Source organism: Nannobrachium achirus, assembly GCF_963921795.1.
Source record: "Nannobrachium achirus genome assembly, chromosome: 13".
NCBI lineage: Eukaryota > Metazoa > Chordata > Actinopteri > Myctophiformes > Myctophidae > Nannobrachium > Nannobrachium achirus.
Window position 1 is genome coordinate 3,851,177 of NC_137833.1, and position 16,094 is coordinate 3,867,270.

At 43.7% G+C, this 16,094-nt stretch overlaps 2 protein-coding genes across 2 annotated transcripts in view; one reads left to right on the forward strand and one right to left on the reverse strand.

Annotated features, from left to right (window-relative positions):
- Positions 1-16,094, forward strand: part of lmbrd1 (LMBR1 domain containing 1) — a 438,470-nt gene that overhangs the window by 410,309 nt on the left and 12,067 nt on the right. The window lies entirely within an intron of this gene.
- The window catches only part of adgrb3 (adhesion G protein-coupled receptor B3), a gene marked incomplete at both ends in the record, with an annotated part of 382,932 nt that overhangs the window by 196,834 nt on the left and 170,004 nt on the right, over positions 1-16,094 (reverse strand). The window contains 2 exons of the mRNA XM_080740073.1: positions 9,279-9,380; positions 11,343-11,507. Of these exons, the coding sequence (XP_080596199.1) occupies positions 9,279-9,380; positions 11,343-11,507 (267 nt within the window). The remainder of the gene's footprint in view (positions 1-9,278; positions 9,381-11,342; positions 11,508-16,094) is intronic.

Below are 16,094 nucleotides of genomic sequence, written 5' to 3' on the forward strand. Positions count from 1 at the left end.
CGTGCGTTCGTCGCTCATGCCACGATCGCTGTCAGGCGCCTGTGTGTGTGTACTGTCAGAAGACAGAATAAGACAGAATAAAGCCATAATGAGAAATAATGTGTTGGTAATTAGAACTAATATATTTCTATTAGACAGAAACAAAGACAGAATAACAGAAAGAGCGAATACATTCTCCGGCACAGGCACCTGCCGCTAACCTCAGTAAAACTATACCTAAACCTAACCTTAACCCGTCGCGGTAAACTGCCGGTCGAACTGCTGGTCGCGGTAAACTGCCGGTCGAACTGCTGGTCGCGGTAAACTGCCGGTCGTGAGGCGGTGCCTGCCGCGGCAGTTCCGTGGCAGGTGCCTGTGCCGGAGAATGTATTCGCTCTTTATTCTGTCTTTGTTTCTGTCTAATAAAAAATAAATAATTAGTTCTAATTACCAACACATTATTTATTATGGCTTTATTCTGTCTTATTCTGTCTTATTAGTGTACTGTAAATTAGGATGGGACCGTTTTTACAAATGCCCTCTTTCCATGCCACACCTGAAGGCAGCATTCAAGAGAATTGTCTTGTCCAAATTAAAACTCTCCCGAACTTGAACGCAGCATCTTATGTTGAAAGAATTGCCCTCTGTGTAGAAATCCATGCCGTTACGCCACATCTCCAGTATTGACTTGATTACGCTTAGTTCAGTGTGGTATCAAGCACCGAAAATAGCCGACCTCGCGTTGTGAGCTTGGAGTCTGCTATTTTCGATAATTCCACCAAAAGGCCCTTTTGGAAATGTCAGCCTCTGCCTCTCTAACATTCTCTGCACGTCCCTGCCCTCCGTTCCCTCTCTCCCCACCTCTCTGTCTTTCTAGCTCTCTTTTTCTCTCCGTCTCTCTCTCTATCTCTCTTCCCATCTTGATCTTTCTCTCTGTCTTTCACCGGCAGTGGCTCAGGGGTAGAGAAACCGTCATTGGAACACGGAGGGTTCACAGAGTTAATGTCGAAGAGTCCTTGAGCAAGACTCTGATCCCCTAGTTGCTCCAGGTGAGCAGGTTGGTGCCTTGCATGGTTTTCTAGCTCCGCCATCACTGTATGAATGTGTGTGTGAATGGGTGAATGTAATGCACAATCTATGTAAAGCGCCTTGGATAAAGGCGCTATATAAATGCACCATTTGACATTTACCATTTACCGCAGCCAACACACAGGTGCTTCACATCCAAGGGACGTGCAGAGAATATTAGAGAGGCAGGTGCTGACATTTCTAAAGGGCCTTTTTGGTGGAAATATCGACGCGTTGTGAAGCTTGGAGGTCTGCTATTTTCAGTGCTTGATACCACACTGAACTAAGCATAATCAAGTGAATACTGGAGATGTGGCGTAACAGCATGGATTTCTACACAGAGAGGGCAATTCTTTCAACATAAGACGCTGCATTCAAGTTCAGGAGAGTTTGGACAAGACAATTTCTCTTGAATGCTGCCTTCAGGTATGGCATGGAAAGAGGGGGCATTTGCATTTCTTTCACCATACAGTAGTGAAAACTGCATTCATGTACTGTAGAGGGCACTTTTTTCACAGACGGATAAAAGGGCAGGGGCTCAAGCCCCCTTTGATGTCTGTGTGTGCACGTGCCTGCAGCCAACACACAGGTGCTTCACATCGCAAGGAGAACTCCCACAAGCACTTCTCTCTCTCTCTCTCTCTCTCTCTCTCTCTCTCTCTCTCTCTCTCTCTCTCTCTCTCTCTTTTCCATCCTCTCTCCATCCCCCTCTCTCCACACCTCTCAGCCTTGCTATCTCTCTTGCTTTCCGTCTCTCTTTCTATCTCTCTTTCCATCTCCATCTTTCTCTCTGCCTCTTCCTTTCATCTCTCTCTCTCTCTCTCTCCCTCTTCTCTCTCCATTTTCTCTCTCTTCCACCCTCTCTTTCTTTGTCTCCTTCCGGCTCTCTCTCTCTCTCTCTCTCTCTCTCTCTCTCTTCTCTCTCTCTCTCTCTCTCTCTCTCTCTAGCTCTCTCTCTCTCTCTCTCTCTCCCTCTCCCTCTCTCTCTCTCTCCCTCTCTATCTCTCTCTCTCTCTCTCGCACCGCGCGCCACACAAAGAGGTCGACGGACGGCAGATAGATCAAAAAGCGCCCCTCGTGCGCCTCCCCCTTGCTCCACACACACACACACACACACACACACACACGCACACGCACACGCACACGCACACGCACACACACACACAGCTATAGATACCTCGTGGCGATGTGATGTGTGCACTATAAGGACATCAGTGGACACACCAAACCGCCCACCCCCGCACCCCACCGCCCCCCCGCTGCGCGGAGCACCCATGCAACAAGAGGACTGCTGTGTGCCAGGGCAAGTGGGAGAGGACGCCCCCCCCCCCACCCTCCCCCACCCTCCAACTACACACCCCACTGAGCACCTTAACCCCCCTCCTCCCACCCACACCGACCTCACCTGGGCCATTTTATCACGGTTTACACACTGCACAGTTGGCGTCAGTTCAGCAAAAGCTAGGGTATGGCAAAGATATGATTAGAGTCCTCATGCGCACGCCCGCGCTTTGTCCGTTTTTTAACCGGGTTTCTGCGGTTTCTTGGGCTGGATGATATGGCAGCCTGGAACGGTTGATCAAGTGCAGCTAAACTTGGCATGTTAGTAAACGTGCCACAATTAACAATAATGCATTGCACCTGTGCAGCTGACCTGCGGAACCTGGGAATATACCATTTTGTCAATATGGGGAGAATACAAGTGTAAAATATAATTATGATGACCATTTTGTTAAATTTAGCATTTGTAGTTATTTTACTGTAATTTAACAACATAATAACCAGCACAGATAGACAAGGAGACATGGATTTATTCATGGATTTATATTTAAAAGTAACCTTTATTTTCCCCCCTGGACCCAGGGTATGGCAGCTGCATACCCTTGCCATACCCAATTGACGCCCCTGGCTGCACATAATCCTCAGCAGCGCAGCGAGTGCTCGAACGGACTCATACTCGCGGGGTGAAATGAACGCGGAGGATTTTTCTACTGTGCATGCACACACATGATAGCGCCAAGCAGGCAGGCACGTGCACACATAGACATCAAAGGGGGCTTGAGCCCCTGCCCTTTTATCCGTCTGTAAAAAAAAGTGCCCTCTCCAGACCATGAATGCAGTTTTCACTATGGTGAAAGAAATGCAAATTCCCTCTTTCCATGCCATACCTGAAGGCAGCATTCAAGAGAATTGCCTTGTTCAAACTCTCCTGAACTTGAATTCAGCATGTTGTATTGAAAGAATTGCCCTCTCTGTGTAGAAATCAAGCATCGAAAAAATAGCCGAGCGACGCGTTGTGAGCATGGAGGTCTGCTATTTTCGATATTTCCACCAAAGGGCCCTTTTAGAAATGTCAGCCCCTGCCTCTCTAACATTCTCTGCACGTCCCTGGCACCAGGTGCCATATCTCTAAAGCTGCACCGTGTGAGATTTATGTTCTTCACAGGATTGGAAGCCCATGGGTCTCCCACGTGGGCGAATTTCTACCGCTGAGCTGTGCTCTACAGAACGACGTTTCTACCGCTGAGCTGTGCTATACAGAACGACGGGGAGATATTCCGCTTTGAGCTTCAGCCAGTAACACTTGTGGGCCAGTATAGCGGTCCTATACTGGGGTCTTGGGGATGGGATGATAGTCGCAACACGCTCATTTATCCGTCACGCTAATACACAACATTTTGTTACCTATCGACTTCGGTTCCTCCCTCCCATTCCATCCATGACGGCAGGTCACAAAAAGTTGTTAAGTAACACATTTGGTGTAACAGTCACTCACATGGGAGTCTGTGCCGCGTCGCGCCTTTTGAGGCCTTATTGTGCGCCTGGCTGCACTGGACGTCCGAAATTTTTTGAGTCACTGACATGGGTGTGATTTTGGCTGTGGCTTTCACAGACAGGAACGTGGCTCTTTCCACTGTGGTGCTTCATGTATGTGTTTCTATTCAAAAATGACCACAAAACCACGTAAAATAATGATAAAATAATCATTTTGGCCATTGTCAGACCGACACTTTGTTTACATCCTAGTCTATAGACCAGGATGTAAACAAAGTGTCGGCTCTACAATGAAAAAGTTGTCTATAGCTCTTTTAAGTATAACATTTCAGTACTTTTCCACCACTGATCACAGGTAATTCAAATCTGATTCCTAAAGATGTGTCTGTCACGCTGTCTGGACTGAATCTACAAGCTCACGTCGTACAACAAGACAGACATCACTGGCACCGTGATCCTGTTACCACAGTAACCAGTGCAGATAGGTAGACAACGTCTGAATACAGAACCCACAGCGTGGATCAGAAAACACTAGAGAACAGAACTCACAAACACATTGGATTCGCCTGCAATCTAAACAAAGCCTGCGTTTCTCAACAGAGGAGTGTAAATTCATCATACATGTTGAATGAAATGACATTTTCTTTATATTTTCTTGCAATAGAGCAGTGAAGTTTGACATCATTTACCCATCATACCTGGTTCACGTTTTTTTCCCTCCATTCTGAATTCCCATAGACTTTTTTTCATATCGCGTCATATAAGAACTGTGTTCCAAACATAAACAAATGATCTCAGCGGTTTAACTCATATGGATATGAAAGAATCAACTGATGGTGAGAAAACACTAATGTTACTGTCGCCGAAGAATTAGTTGCATTTTCTCTAGAAACAAGCTTTATCAAATACAGTATGAGTTTCTGACTATCACCATACAACCATACAGAGCCACCTCCCCGAAAATATTGCGCAGACCTTTTGTTTATTTTTGGACCACAATGCTTTTATGAGACGATTTTAAGATGACTCAATGTTATTCTCCATAGAGAAATGACTTCCATGAACCGGGAGATGAGCGAGTGACGTCATGACTTCACTGCTCTATATATAGTCACGTTTTTTTATAGAGAGACAGGAAAAAAGCCAGAGAGAGTCGGAAGGAGAGACATGCAGCAAAGGTACAGCGACACTGCAGCTACACGGAAGGCGTTGTGACTGATAAAATGAATATCAAAATATCAAAATGCTGAATCGGGCAACTTAAAAACTGCATGTCACAGTCGTTCACAAAAGCCTGACCCAAACATTTTCTTTTTCTTTTTTTAAGTGAAATACCCCTTTTAATTAAAAAATGTGACTACTTCTTCCTCGGTCCACCATAGCCCTCGGCACTGACTGCACGCAGAACCCCCGGAAGTCCATTAAAACTTAAAATCTACCCCGGATTTGAACCTGCTTTGCATGTGCGAGTCTGTAACAGTGTACAAATGGAACCAAATGAACTCTAACGGGTTCTAGGGATGGGACGATAAGCGTTATTATCGTTTATCGTGATAAAAACACTCACAATAATCGTATTGTGGAGATTTAAATTTATCGTGAAAATATCCTCAGTCATGCACTGGGATCAATTCACCTTTTATTTGCCGAGTTGCACATCACGGACGGACCTGGAAATAACGGACTTGATACAATCTTTTTTTTCACTATCTACCAAATCTCTTTGCCAAAAAATAGCCGACCTACAAGCTCACAACGTGGCGCGTTGCGATGTGTTGTGAGCTTGTAGATCTGGTAAATGTTCCGCCGCCCCAGGATAATAGATTGGGGGGTTGGGGATATTTGGGGATATTTTGATTATCGCGATAAAATATCATAAATCGCTTTCTTTGGTCTCAATAATAGTGACATGAAGTTTTAATTTCGTCCCATGCCTAACGGGTTCATTTGGTTCCATTTGTACACTGTCAGAGTTATGGGGAGACCTTGAAATTTGAGAAACACTGCTCTACCATACACAGATTGGACAAAATTACATTTTATTCACGGAAAACAAAAACTAAAAATAATACATAGAGCCCTTTTAAGTACAGCACTTTGAGTAGATGTACTTAGGACCTAGTCTGGGATCACTTCACTTTTCGGGCTTGTAACCGGTCTGGAGCGGAAACCACAACACGTCATGTTGTAGTACTCAAAAGACTACAATTTGCCGGAAAGATCAAACCGGATTCAGTTTTAACCCAAAATATTCCCCTGCGCTCAAGGACATACTTTTAGGGCCTACCTAATAAACTCCTTGATGCGGAGTAGTTTTGCTTTTGAAAAAATCGTTTGGTATATGCATCTTTTAGTCCAACTGTTAGCGACTGGCAAGACTACACTAGGCTATTCGAGCATTTTAATAGGGATTGGGGAAACAAACGGGGGGGAACCAAATCAAAGCGATGCCGCTTCTTCTAGTGGTTTCCGCGCTTTAGGCGGAAACCAAACAGATAGTCAGGAAAAATTAGCAGAATAACTGTCAAATCTGGGAATAAATTCCTTACCAAACAATTTCTTCACCAATGTGTTTGTAAAGGTGTCTAGTAACATATCTAACAAAGATTGAAATTCAACATCCCTAGCAAAATGTTTGACAGCTAGGGTAATTCTGGGTCTCATTCACTTATTATACACTGTACTATAAGGGGAAAAATGACTCCCAAAAATCTGCTTTAAGTGGGGTGTGAGGGGTCTAACTAGGTGTTTTTAATTATTCTGAATCCATTGCAAGCATTTGTTTTGCACGAAAAACATTCATTGGGCCAAAAACAGACACAAGAAAACTATGGTTTAGTGATGAGTCATCACTTTTCACAAGGTGTATGGGGTCCATTTTTGGCCCAAAGAATGTTTTTTCGTGCAAAACAAATGCTTGCAATGGATTCAGAATAATTAAAAACACTTAGTTAAACCCCTAACATGCTACTTAAAGCAGATTTTTGGGAGTCATTTTTTTCCCTTATAGTACAGTGTATAGTAAGTGAATGAGACCCAGAATTACCCTAGCTGTCAAACATTTTGCTAGGGATGTTGAATTTCAATCTTTGTTAGATATGTTACTAGACACCTTTACAAACACATTGGTGAAGAAATTGTTTGGTAAGGAATTTATTCCCAGGGTTGTATTAAAACTCCCTGACTAAGACTGTTGTGAAGGAACACCAGGCTTTCCCCCAGAAAGCCTGGTAGAGAGGTTACTTAGGACCTCTCTCCTCTGCTGACAGGTTTAAGCGTGCGGCGCGGGCCTCCTGAGCGCTCTGAAGGGAGAGTGTTTGACTGGAGGAGACGGGGCCTGGGATTAAATCACGCTGTGAAACCTGTAATGTAACCCAGCTTCCAACCGTTTATGGGCAGGCGAGGCAGCAGCGGTGCCCCTGGCACCCGTTTGGATCGGCACATCTGACCCGCTGACGATGATTCATCTGTACCGTTTGAGACAGGGACGTGCAAAGAATGTTGGAGAGGCAGGGGCTGACATTTCTTAAAAGGGCCTTTTGGTGGAAATATCAAAAATAGCAGACCTCCAAGCTCACATACATGTGAGTTTGGTGGTTGGCTATTTTCAGTGCTTGATACCACGCTAAACTAAGCATAATCAAGTCAATACTGGAGATGTGGCGTAACGGCCAGGGGCATAGTTCCACCGATTTAAAACGAATCCAATACGGAACTAAAACTTCCCATGTTTGGCCGCTAGTTGCGCTGTTTTCCCCCCGCGAGGTACCAAAAAGAATTTGTCTACATTGGACCCCATTCGTTTCCCCCTTTGATTTTCCAACCTTAATAAACGTTGTCATAAATACTTTATGGTTCCTGTCGCTAGTGAAAAACTCCCTTTCAATCACCATGATATGCAGCATAGAAACCAATGGCTTCGCATCGTCCATATTTTTTACAGTCTATGGTAACGGCATGGATTTCTACACAGAGAGGGCAATTCTTTCAACAAACGATGCTGCATTCAAGTTCAGGAGAGTTTGGACAAGACAATTCTCTTGAATGCTGCCTTCTGGTATGGCATGGAAAGAGGGCATTTGCATTTATTTCACCATAGTGAAAACTGCAAACTGAAATAGCTAGGTGTACAAGCTCATGTCGTACATTGTCGATTTTGATATTTTAGATTTCTTTTTTGAAATTCTTTGAAAATATATTAGTGCCTATCGTATATATTAATACAACATTTTTGTGAATAACTAAAGTTGTGGCCAATATTTTGGTATACACACAGACACACACACACACACACACACACGCACACACACACACACACACACACACACACACACACACACACACACACACACACACACACACACACACACACTAAACACACCGGTGACACTTTGTTAAATGGGTGACAATGGAAGAAGTGTTGAGGCCATTCGTCTTGTCTCTCAACACTTCAGGGTTGCAGCGATCCTTTACTGCGTGTCAGGAGTGGAGCGACCTGCAATCATTTCACCAGGAAGGCCCAAATTCCTCCATATCTCACAGCACTAAAGTCTCACAGCGATGATAGCAGCTTGAGCAGTCTGATGAGATATTTTGTCCCTGTCCTTTACAGCCTGGTCAATGCCAGGTCTGTTTGGGTCCGTTCCCAATTTTTGGAGAGCCCATAGACCAGGGGTTCTCAACCTGTAGGTCGGGGGTCCCTAAATTATTTTGGGGGGGTCCCCAGATGATTAACTTAATGTGCAACATTGTTGTACTCATTATGCCTGACAGTTAGTCCATGCCTGGGTCTGGTGGAGCTTTGCTGCATGTACACTCCCTATCTCCCTCTCTCTGTTTCTGTCTCTCTTCAGAGTACTGTGTAGAGTCAAAACAGTGACTTAAGGCAAGAAAAGCGATATTGCCGGTATATCGATCAGGCTCTAACAACTTTGCCCATATCCTTACCTGTTTGCCTGGCTACAGCCCCTGAATCGCTAGCCACTCCCATTAAAAAGTAAAAAATCTGAACGGCAAATTAGCGTTGCTTAACTCGATGACGTCGGGCCTTGTGAGCAGCGTGGGTGGGGTTTTCCCAGAACTTGTGTGCGATTACAAATAACCCAGCGCCACACCGTACATTCCCAAACATAAACAAACATTGCGTCGCCCACCGCTGTAACATGAATATGAAACATCAGTAGCAGACATGTTTTGTTGTGTTTGATTACTGGTTCGTAGTAGCGCTCCTATTCTTCCTGTTTCTTTGGTTAGCAAGTAGCAACAGGTTATCCAGCCACACAACAACACCAATAACAACTACGTCATCTGCTTTGCTACTGTTGTGATTGGCCAGGCGGTGAACCAATCGCAGAAGACTGCCTCTTTTGGCAACGCCCATCCCAGAAACGGCTGTGAGGAAGGGCTTTCAGACTGAATAATGGAGTGAAACGAAATGGTAAATTCAGGCTACTTACCTGTGGCGTTGGGGGGACATCGGTTGAAGGCCAGTTCTCCTGAAGGGGTCCGTCTCCACACCATGGATACTGCATAATCCTCAGGACAGATCTCATACGGTGCTATAAGAAACAAAGAAGAAGGGGTTGAAGTATAGCCTAGTTACTAAGTCAACACCGAGGCTTTTTAATATGTATTTCTAAGTGCAGCGTTTCCAATATGACGCAACGGTTTCCTCATGCCTAGACGCGACTCCAAATCAGACTCAAGGACATTATAATATATATGTTACAGTTAGTTTGGGTAACTCAGTTAGATTGGGGTAGGAGCGCTTGTTTTTGTTCACCTCATGTCCCAGTGGTAGAGCATTTGACTGCATTAGTCCCACGCTGGTAAATGCTACTATGCCTAAACCTAAACCTAACCCTAACCCTAAACCTTACCCTAAACCTCACCCTAACCCCTAACCCTAAACCTAACCCTAACCCTAACCCTAACCCTAAACCTTAGCCTAAACCTAACCCTAACACCTAACCCTAAACCTAAACCTAACCCTAACCCTAACCCCTTACCCTAAACCTAACCCTAAACCTAACCTCAGTAAAACTATGCCTAAACCTAATCCTAATCCTAACCTCAGTCAAATTATTCCTAGTTCCCCGAAGGAGGCGGCGCCTGCTCCACATTGTGCACAAAAACTAGCGCTCCTGTTCTCAATCTAACTGAATCTCAAACTAACTGTGACATATATATATATAATATAATATATTATGAAAGTTCTGCAGATTACAGCAGTACAGTGTTTGCTAACATTAAGGGACATTATGTACCATTTCTCTCCATATCCAATCTGGTAATCTTCCGCCTGCCTGGAACTACACATAATGTGCATCCCTAAGAGTCTTTTGAAGTATAACAACCCCGCTGCCATTACGTAAAGACAGATCCTTAGATCAAAAAAGACTATTGTGAATCGATGCTATGTCCGTCTCCATGGTGATTCACACAAGTAGTCCAGTGCGGGCGTTAATATGAATAACGTATGTAACTCCTTCAATTAAATTCTAATGAAAGCTCTGTGTGTGTGTGTGTGTGTGTGTGTGTGTGTGTGTGTGTGTGTGTGTGTGTGTGTGTGTGTGTGTGTGTGTGTGTGTGTGTGTGTGTGTGTGTGTGAGAGAGAATAATAACTATTTAAGTTTTCCTCAAAGGTAAAGCCATATCTTATGCAACCACCCTTATTAGGACAGAAAAAGCATCTCAATACACACAAAGCGATGGTTGTTGCGACCGTAGGTCGCAGTTTACTGTCAGAACCGTCACAGCTTTGTCCGTATCCGTCTGGACGGGTCACGCCTGACACTGTGGTTCCCATGACACATCACTGTGACATCACAGGTGACATCACAGTGATGTTGGATACTCAGAACATATGGGATAACACCTGACACTCCGCTGACACATCACTGTGACATCACAGGGGACGTCACAGTGATGTCAGATACTCAGAGCAGGGATCTCCATATATGGGCATAAACAGGTGACATCCCAGTGGTGTGGCTGGTTCAGACAGGGATCTCCATGTATGGGCATAAAAGGGATTTAAGTTGTGATGTCATGGGAACCACTCTATGCCCATATATGGAGATCGCTGATGTAATCAATATTAAGCCCATATCTAACAGGACTCCATATGGAGAAAGACAGCCCATATCTGTGTGGCTGGTTCAGACCGTGATCTCCATGTATGGGCATAAAAGGGATTGTATGTATGATGTCAGATGTGATAGGCGTAATTTTTTCACATAAATAATAACTGGAGTAAGCATGTTTGGGCTCTCACACAGCATATCTCCATATACAGTACATGGATCTCCATATATGGGTAACTGGCACAATATACATCACTGGCGCGACCTCGCCCTTTAGCGCGAGGTCGTGTACGATAGTTTTCTGTCAAATACGATAAACTTTTCCTATCTGGCAATTATGCAAACGAACGCCACATCAGGGAGAGAGCGAGCACGGTTATCCAAACATTCTTTCGCATTATTTTCACATTGTCCTTAATTCAAGGTTATTATTACCTGGACAGCGCTGGTCGCTGCACCTGCGGACTTCTTCCCCCGTGCCGTCGCACTGTTGTCCGGTGACGGCCGCCCCCTGGCACACCCGGGACCGCTTCTGCCACCCGCCGTCGCACGACTTTGAGCAGCCACTCCACGGCCCCCAGGGGTTCCACTGGCCGTTGGCTGTTGGGGGAGAGAAGAGCGAGACCACCCAACAACCCCCACCCCCCCATTCATGGTTACACACACGCATCATCATACCTCAGGGGGGCGTCAGCGCACTTCATCCATAACCAACTAAGACCTGGGAATTATTTCATATACTTTAGCTATATTGAAGAATAGCAGATCTACAAGCTCACACATAATACTTTAGCTATTGAAAAATAGCAGATCTACAAGCTCACATATAATACTTCAGCTATTGTAAAATAGCAGATCTACAAGCTCACAGCGCGGCACCGCGAGCCCGTAGATCTGCTATTTTTGAAAAATCTTGATTTTTTTGGGGGGGCAAATCTTTGAATATATTTTTTTAAGCGAACATTTGTAACTCAAATATTTGCTGCTGGGTGGGTGGGGGGGGGGGGGGGGGTGCCTGGAACAACGGGGGTCCACGGCCAAATACCTGTCATTTTGGGGTCCTTGACATGAAAAAGTTTGAGAACCACTGATTTAGAAGAAGGATTTGGAAGACACTTCGGTCAAAGATATTCAAAGACTTGCACAGAGTTCCACAAATGTTCAAACATAGCAGATCTACAAGCTCGCATGCAGCGTGGCACTCAGGGTACTCGCGCCGCACTGTGATCTTGTAGATCTGCTGTTTTCTAATAGTTAAAGCATAAAATAATGGTTAGAAAGTAATGATGCGTTTTCCGGACATAACGGGATAACCAATGGAGGTCAGTGAAGATGACTCATCGCCACGAGGGCTATCTCTCTCTCCTGCTTCACTGAGCCTTTCAATTCCAATGAATGTGATTTAACCTATGAGATGCCGTGACATCTTCACCATTCACGTCTGCCCTTGGGGACGCAGTCAGCAATTATCTGGAGCGCAGTGCAAAGATGTGATAATCAGCTCATTTTTCACGGTGGGTAAATGGGTATAGATTTCTTTGACATGCTGATGTTTGAAAAGGGAGGGGGGGGGGGGGGGGCGCTACTTTTTGACAAGAGATTGTGTCATTTTCTTTTTCCATATAAGAATACCCAATCAAGAGTAGAGATGGGACGATACGCGATATTATAAAAACACTCATGATAATCGTATCGCGGAGATTTAATTTATCGTGATATCGTCCTCCATCATGCACTGGGATCAATTCACCTTTTATTTCCCGAGCTGCATATCCGGTACCACTTAAACCCACTATAATTGGTAAAAGGTACTTATAATATACATTCTTTTTTTCACTCTATCAAATGCCTTTGCCAAAAAAATAGCCGATCTACAAGCTCACAATGCGTCGCAACAAAGACCAGATGGAGGGATTATATCTCCAAACTGGCTTGGGAACGCCTCGGTATACTCCCTGAGGGAGTGGAGGAAGTTGCTCGGGATAAGGAAATCTGGAGGTCTCAGTTGGAACTGTTACCCCCGCGACCCGATTCCGGATAAGCGGTTGAAGATGGATGGATGGATGGATGTGAGCTTGTAGATCGGCTATTTTTTGGCAAATGTTCCACCCCAGGATAATGGATTTTGATTAACGCGATAATATCGTAAATCGCTGTTCATTATCGTCCCATCCCTAATCAAGAGTGTATTCTCTTTTTATGACCAGCAGCAGCAGGGCCGGTCTGTGAGTGGTAATTATTTGGGGCTGAACACATTGCCAGTAACTATAACGCATTTATGCTGAAGTTTCCAAAAAAAAAAAAAAAAGGGGGAAGAAGAATGTTTTATGTCCTTTTAATGAACCCTGTAAAATTGTACATTAGGAAGAAAAGAAAAAAAAGGCAGAAAAAACAGATGCTCCCCTTTAGCAGTGCAGTAAATCACGTGCCCTTGTCTGAGAGGAAAGGTACTCCAGCCTGTGAGCACTCAGTCTCCCTGTGACCTCCACTTACCCTTCCTTCTGGTGGACAGGGCCATTTCATGTCCTACAACTAACCTCTGTCAGTGCTAGTGGTCCCCGATAGACCAGTGTTGTTTTTGACAGCAAATTTTGATTTATTTTTAGTCATAGTCTTTTGAATAAAATCTCATTTAGTTTTAGTCATAATTTAGTCTCCTGAAAAGTTTTAGTTTTATTCATATTTTAGTCGACTAAATATCATGAGATTTTAGTTGACTAAATCTACAGTTGATTTAGTCGACTAAAATCTATTTTGGCAGGCCTTGATGGCATCGTAATGACTGATTTCACACTTGGTTGCATGCTGAAAATAGCCGATCTACAAGCTCACAACGCGTCGCAGTGCGACGCGTTGTGAGCTTGTAGATCTGCTATTTTCAGCATGCAACACCTGAGAGCAACCAAACATAACATGACTTTCTCCTCCACTAGTCCCTCCCTAACGTTTTAGTCTAGTTTTTATTTAGTTGACGAAATTGTCAATATATTTAGTCTTAGTTTTAGTCATCACAGCTTAGTTTTTATTTCGTTTTTTTTTTCGACACACATTTTTTGTCATGGTTTTAGTCGACAAAATCAACACTGCGATAGACAGACAACACGTTGCGACCCTTTTCGTTAAAAACTGACACTTATACGCAAAACACTCAACATCTTTAAATGACGTCATCCCAAAAAGTTTTTTTTTTTTTTTCATTCATCCGTCCGGCTCCATGTTATCACAGATTTCGAAAAATCCATTTATCTCATTTTTTTCCCAGATTTTGTTCTTTGGTCAAAACCAGGGGCGTCACAAGGGAGGGGGAGTGGGACTGAGTTACCAGGGCCCAAGGTGGAGGGGCCTGGAATTATTTTATACTTTAACTATTGAAAAATAGCAGATCTACAAGATCACAGCGCGGCAACGAGTGCCACGCTTTTGAAAAGTCGTGAAAATGTGTGCAAATCTTTGAATATATTATGTAAGCAAACATTTCTAAGTCAAATTTATCTTCTGGGGGGTCCCTGGAACTATATATTTTGAGATGGGGGTCCGTGGCCAAATAAATATCATTTTGGGAGTCCTTGACATGAAAATGTTTGAGCACCACTGACATAGAAACATAGGTTTTTCAAAAAACCTTATAAGGATTTGAAATATTCAGACTCAGCACAAATTTTCAAGATTTAAAAAAAATAGCAGATCTACAAGCTCACAAGCACGAGAACTTGTATATCTGCTATTTTTCAATAGTTAAAGCACAAAATGTGAGTGAATCCTTGTACCTTGTACAAGGAGCTAGCTCAGTCGGTAGAGCTCTCGCCTTTGAACTGCAAGGTCGTGGGTTCGATTCTGGGCAACTCAGCGTATGAGAAGCACGGCTTGGCAAGTCGTGCGGCAAGTACTGGGAGCTGATGGTAGGTGTGGCGCTCCACCTCAGCAGTCCATCTACCAGGGGTCTAGCACATTGTAACGGGGACAGACTCCCGCGTGTTACCGGCTGATACCGACAATAAGCCACTCCTGACCTACTTTGTACCCAGAGCCCAGAATTTGGTGTGACACCCCATGTCCAAACAAGCTTTATTTCTACAGAGAACGGATGATCGCGGATACAAATGTTCTTTTCCGGGTAAAAGAAAAGACGACGCACCGCCCGGCAATGTGCTTCTTGTTTATGTAACAGGAGTCATTTGACGTTTATTTGATTTGATTGGAGTTCTTCAAAATACAGTCCAGGCCTGGAATTTCATCATTTTAGGGGCAAGGCCTCTTTGCCTTTGGTGTTGTCCATGTTTTGAGGGCACAAATACCAAATGCCAGGGCAGGAGGGCCATCAAATAAAACAAAGTTAAATAATAAAAGATTTTAGTCCATTGAAATAATTAATTGAATTTAAGGGTTAAGGATGTATTGGTATTTACAATCTGATCAGCCCTGCACAAATGGGTGGTGTCTACACGACAAGAAAGAGACAGGTGTCTACATATTGACAGCACCCCCCTTTTGGTGGAAGTTTCACAGTGGTCAAAACTGGTCACGTGACCATTCCTCTTCCTGGTTGAGTCACTAAGCAATGGTAGGCTGCTGCTTACAACTCTCCTCCATTTGTACAATATAAAGTACCTTATTCTTGTATTAACTGTAACATGTACGCACTGTTTAACACATGAATGAGCAGGAGTTGATTTAGGTGGACTTGTAGTACCAGACACGCTGATTTTAGCCTGTAATCAATGAATGTTATGTGTGTTTGTGTACAGGAGCTGGAGAGTTGTACTGATGCAGACATTTGACACTTGTCTGTCCCCACCAGGTGTGTTGGGAGCAAGGTTATAATAGTTTTGGATTTTTCCATTAGTTTTTATTTTTATTAGTTTTGAGGTTTTGTTTTCAATTACAGTTTAGTTTTAATTCGTTTTTAAAGTGAGGTTGCTAGTTTAGTTTCGTTTTTAATTTTTGAAAATGCTTAGTTTTAGTTTAGTTTTTTATTAGTTTTAGTGTTAGTTTTAGTCTTTTTACGTAATATGGGGTATTTGTCAGGGGTGAGATTAAAAAAGCTCCGGAAAAAGTATTGTCTAATAAAGAAAATCAACAAAACATCATATTGTTGAGAGTGGCAGGAATGGACATACAACTTTGACCTCACCAATTGGTGTTTTTTTATTTTTTATTTCCACAAAAGACAAAAGACGAAAACTAAGG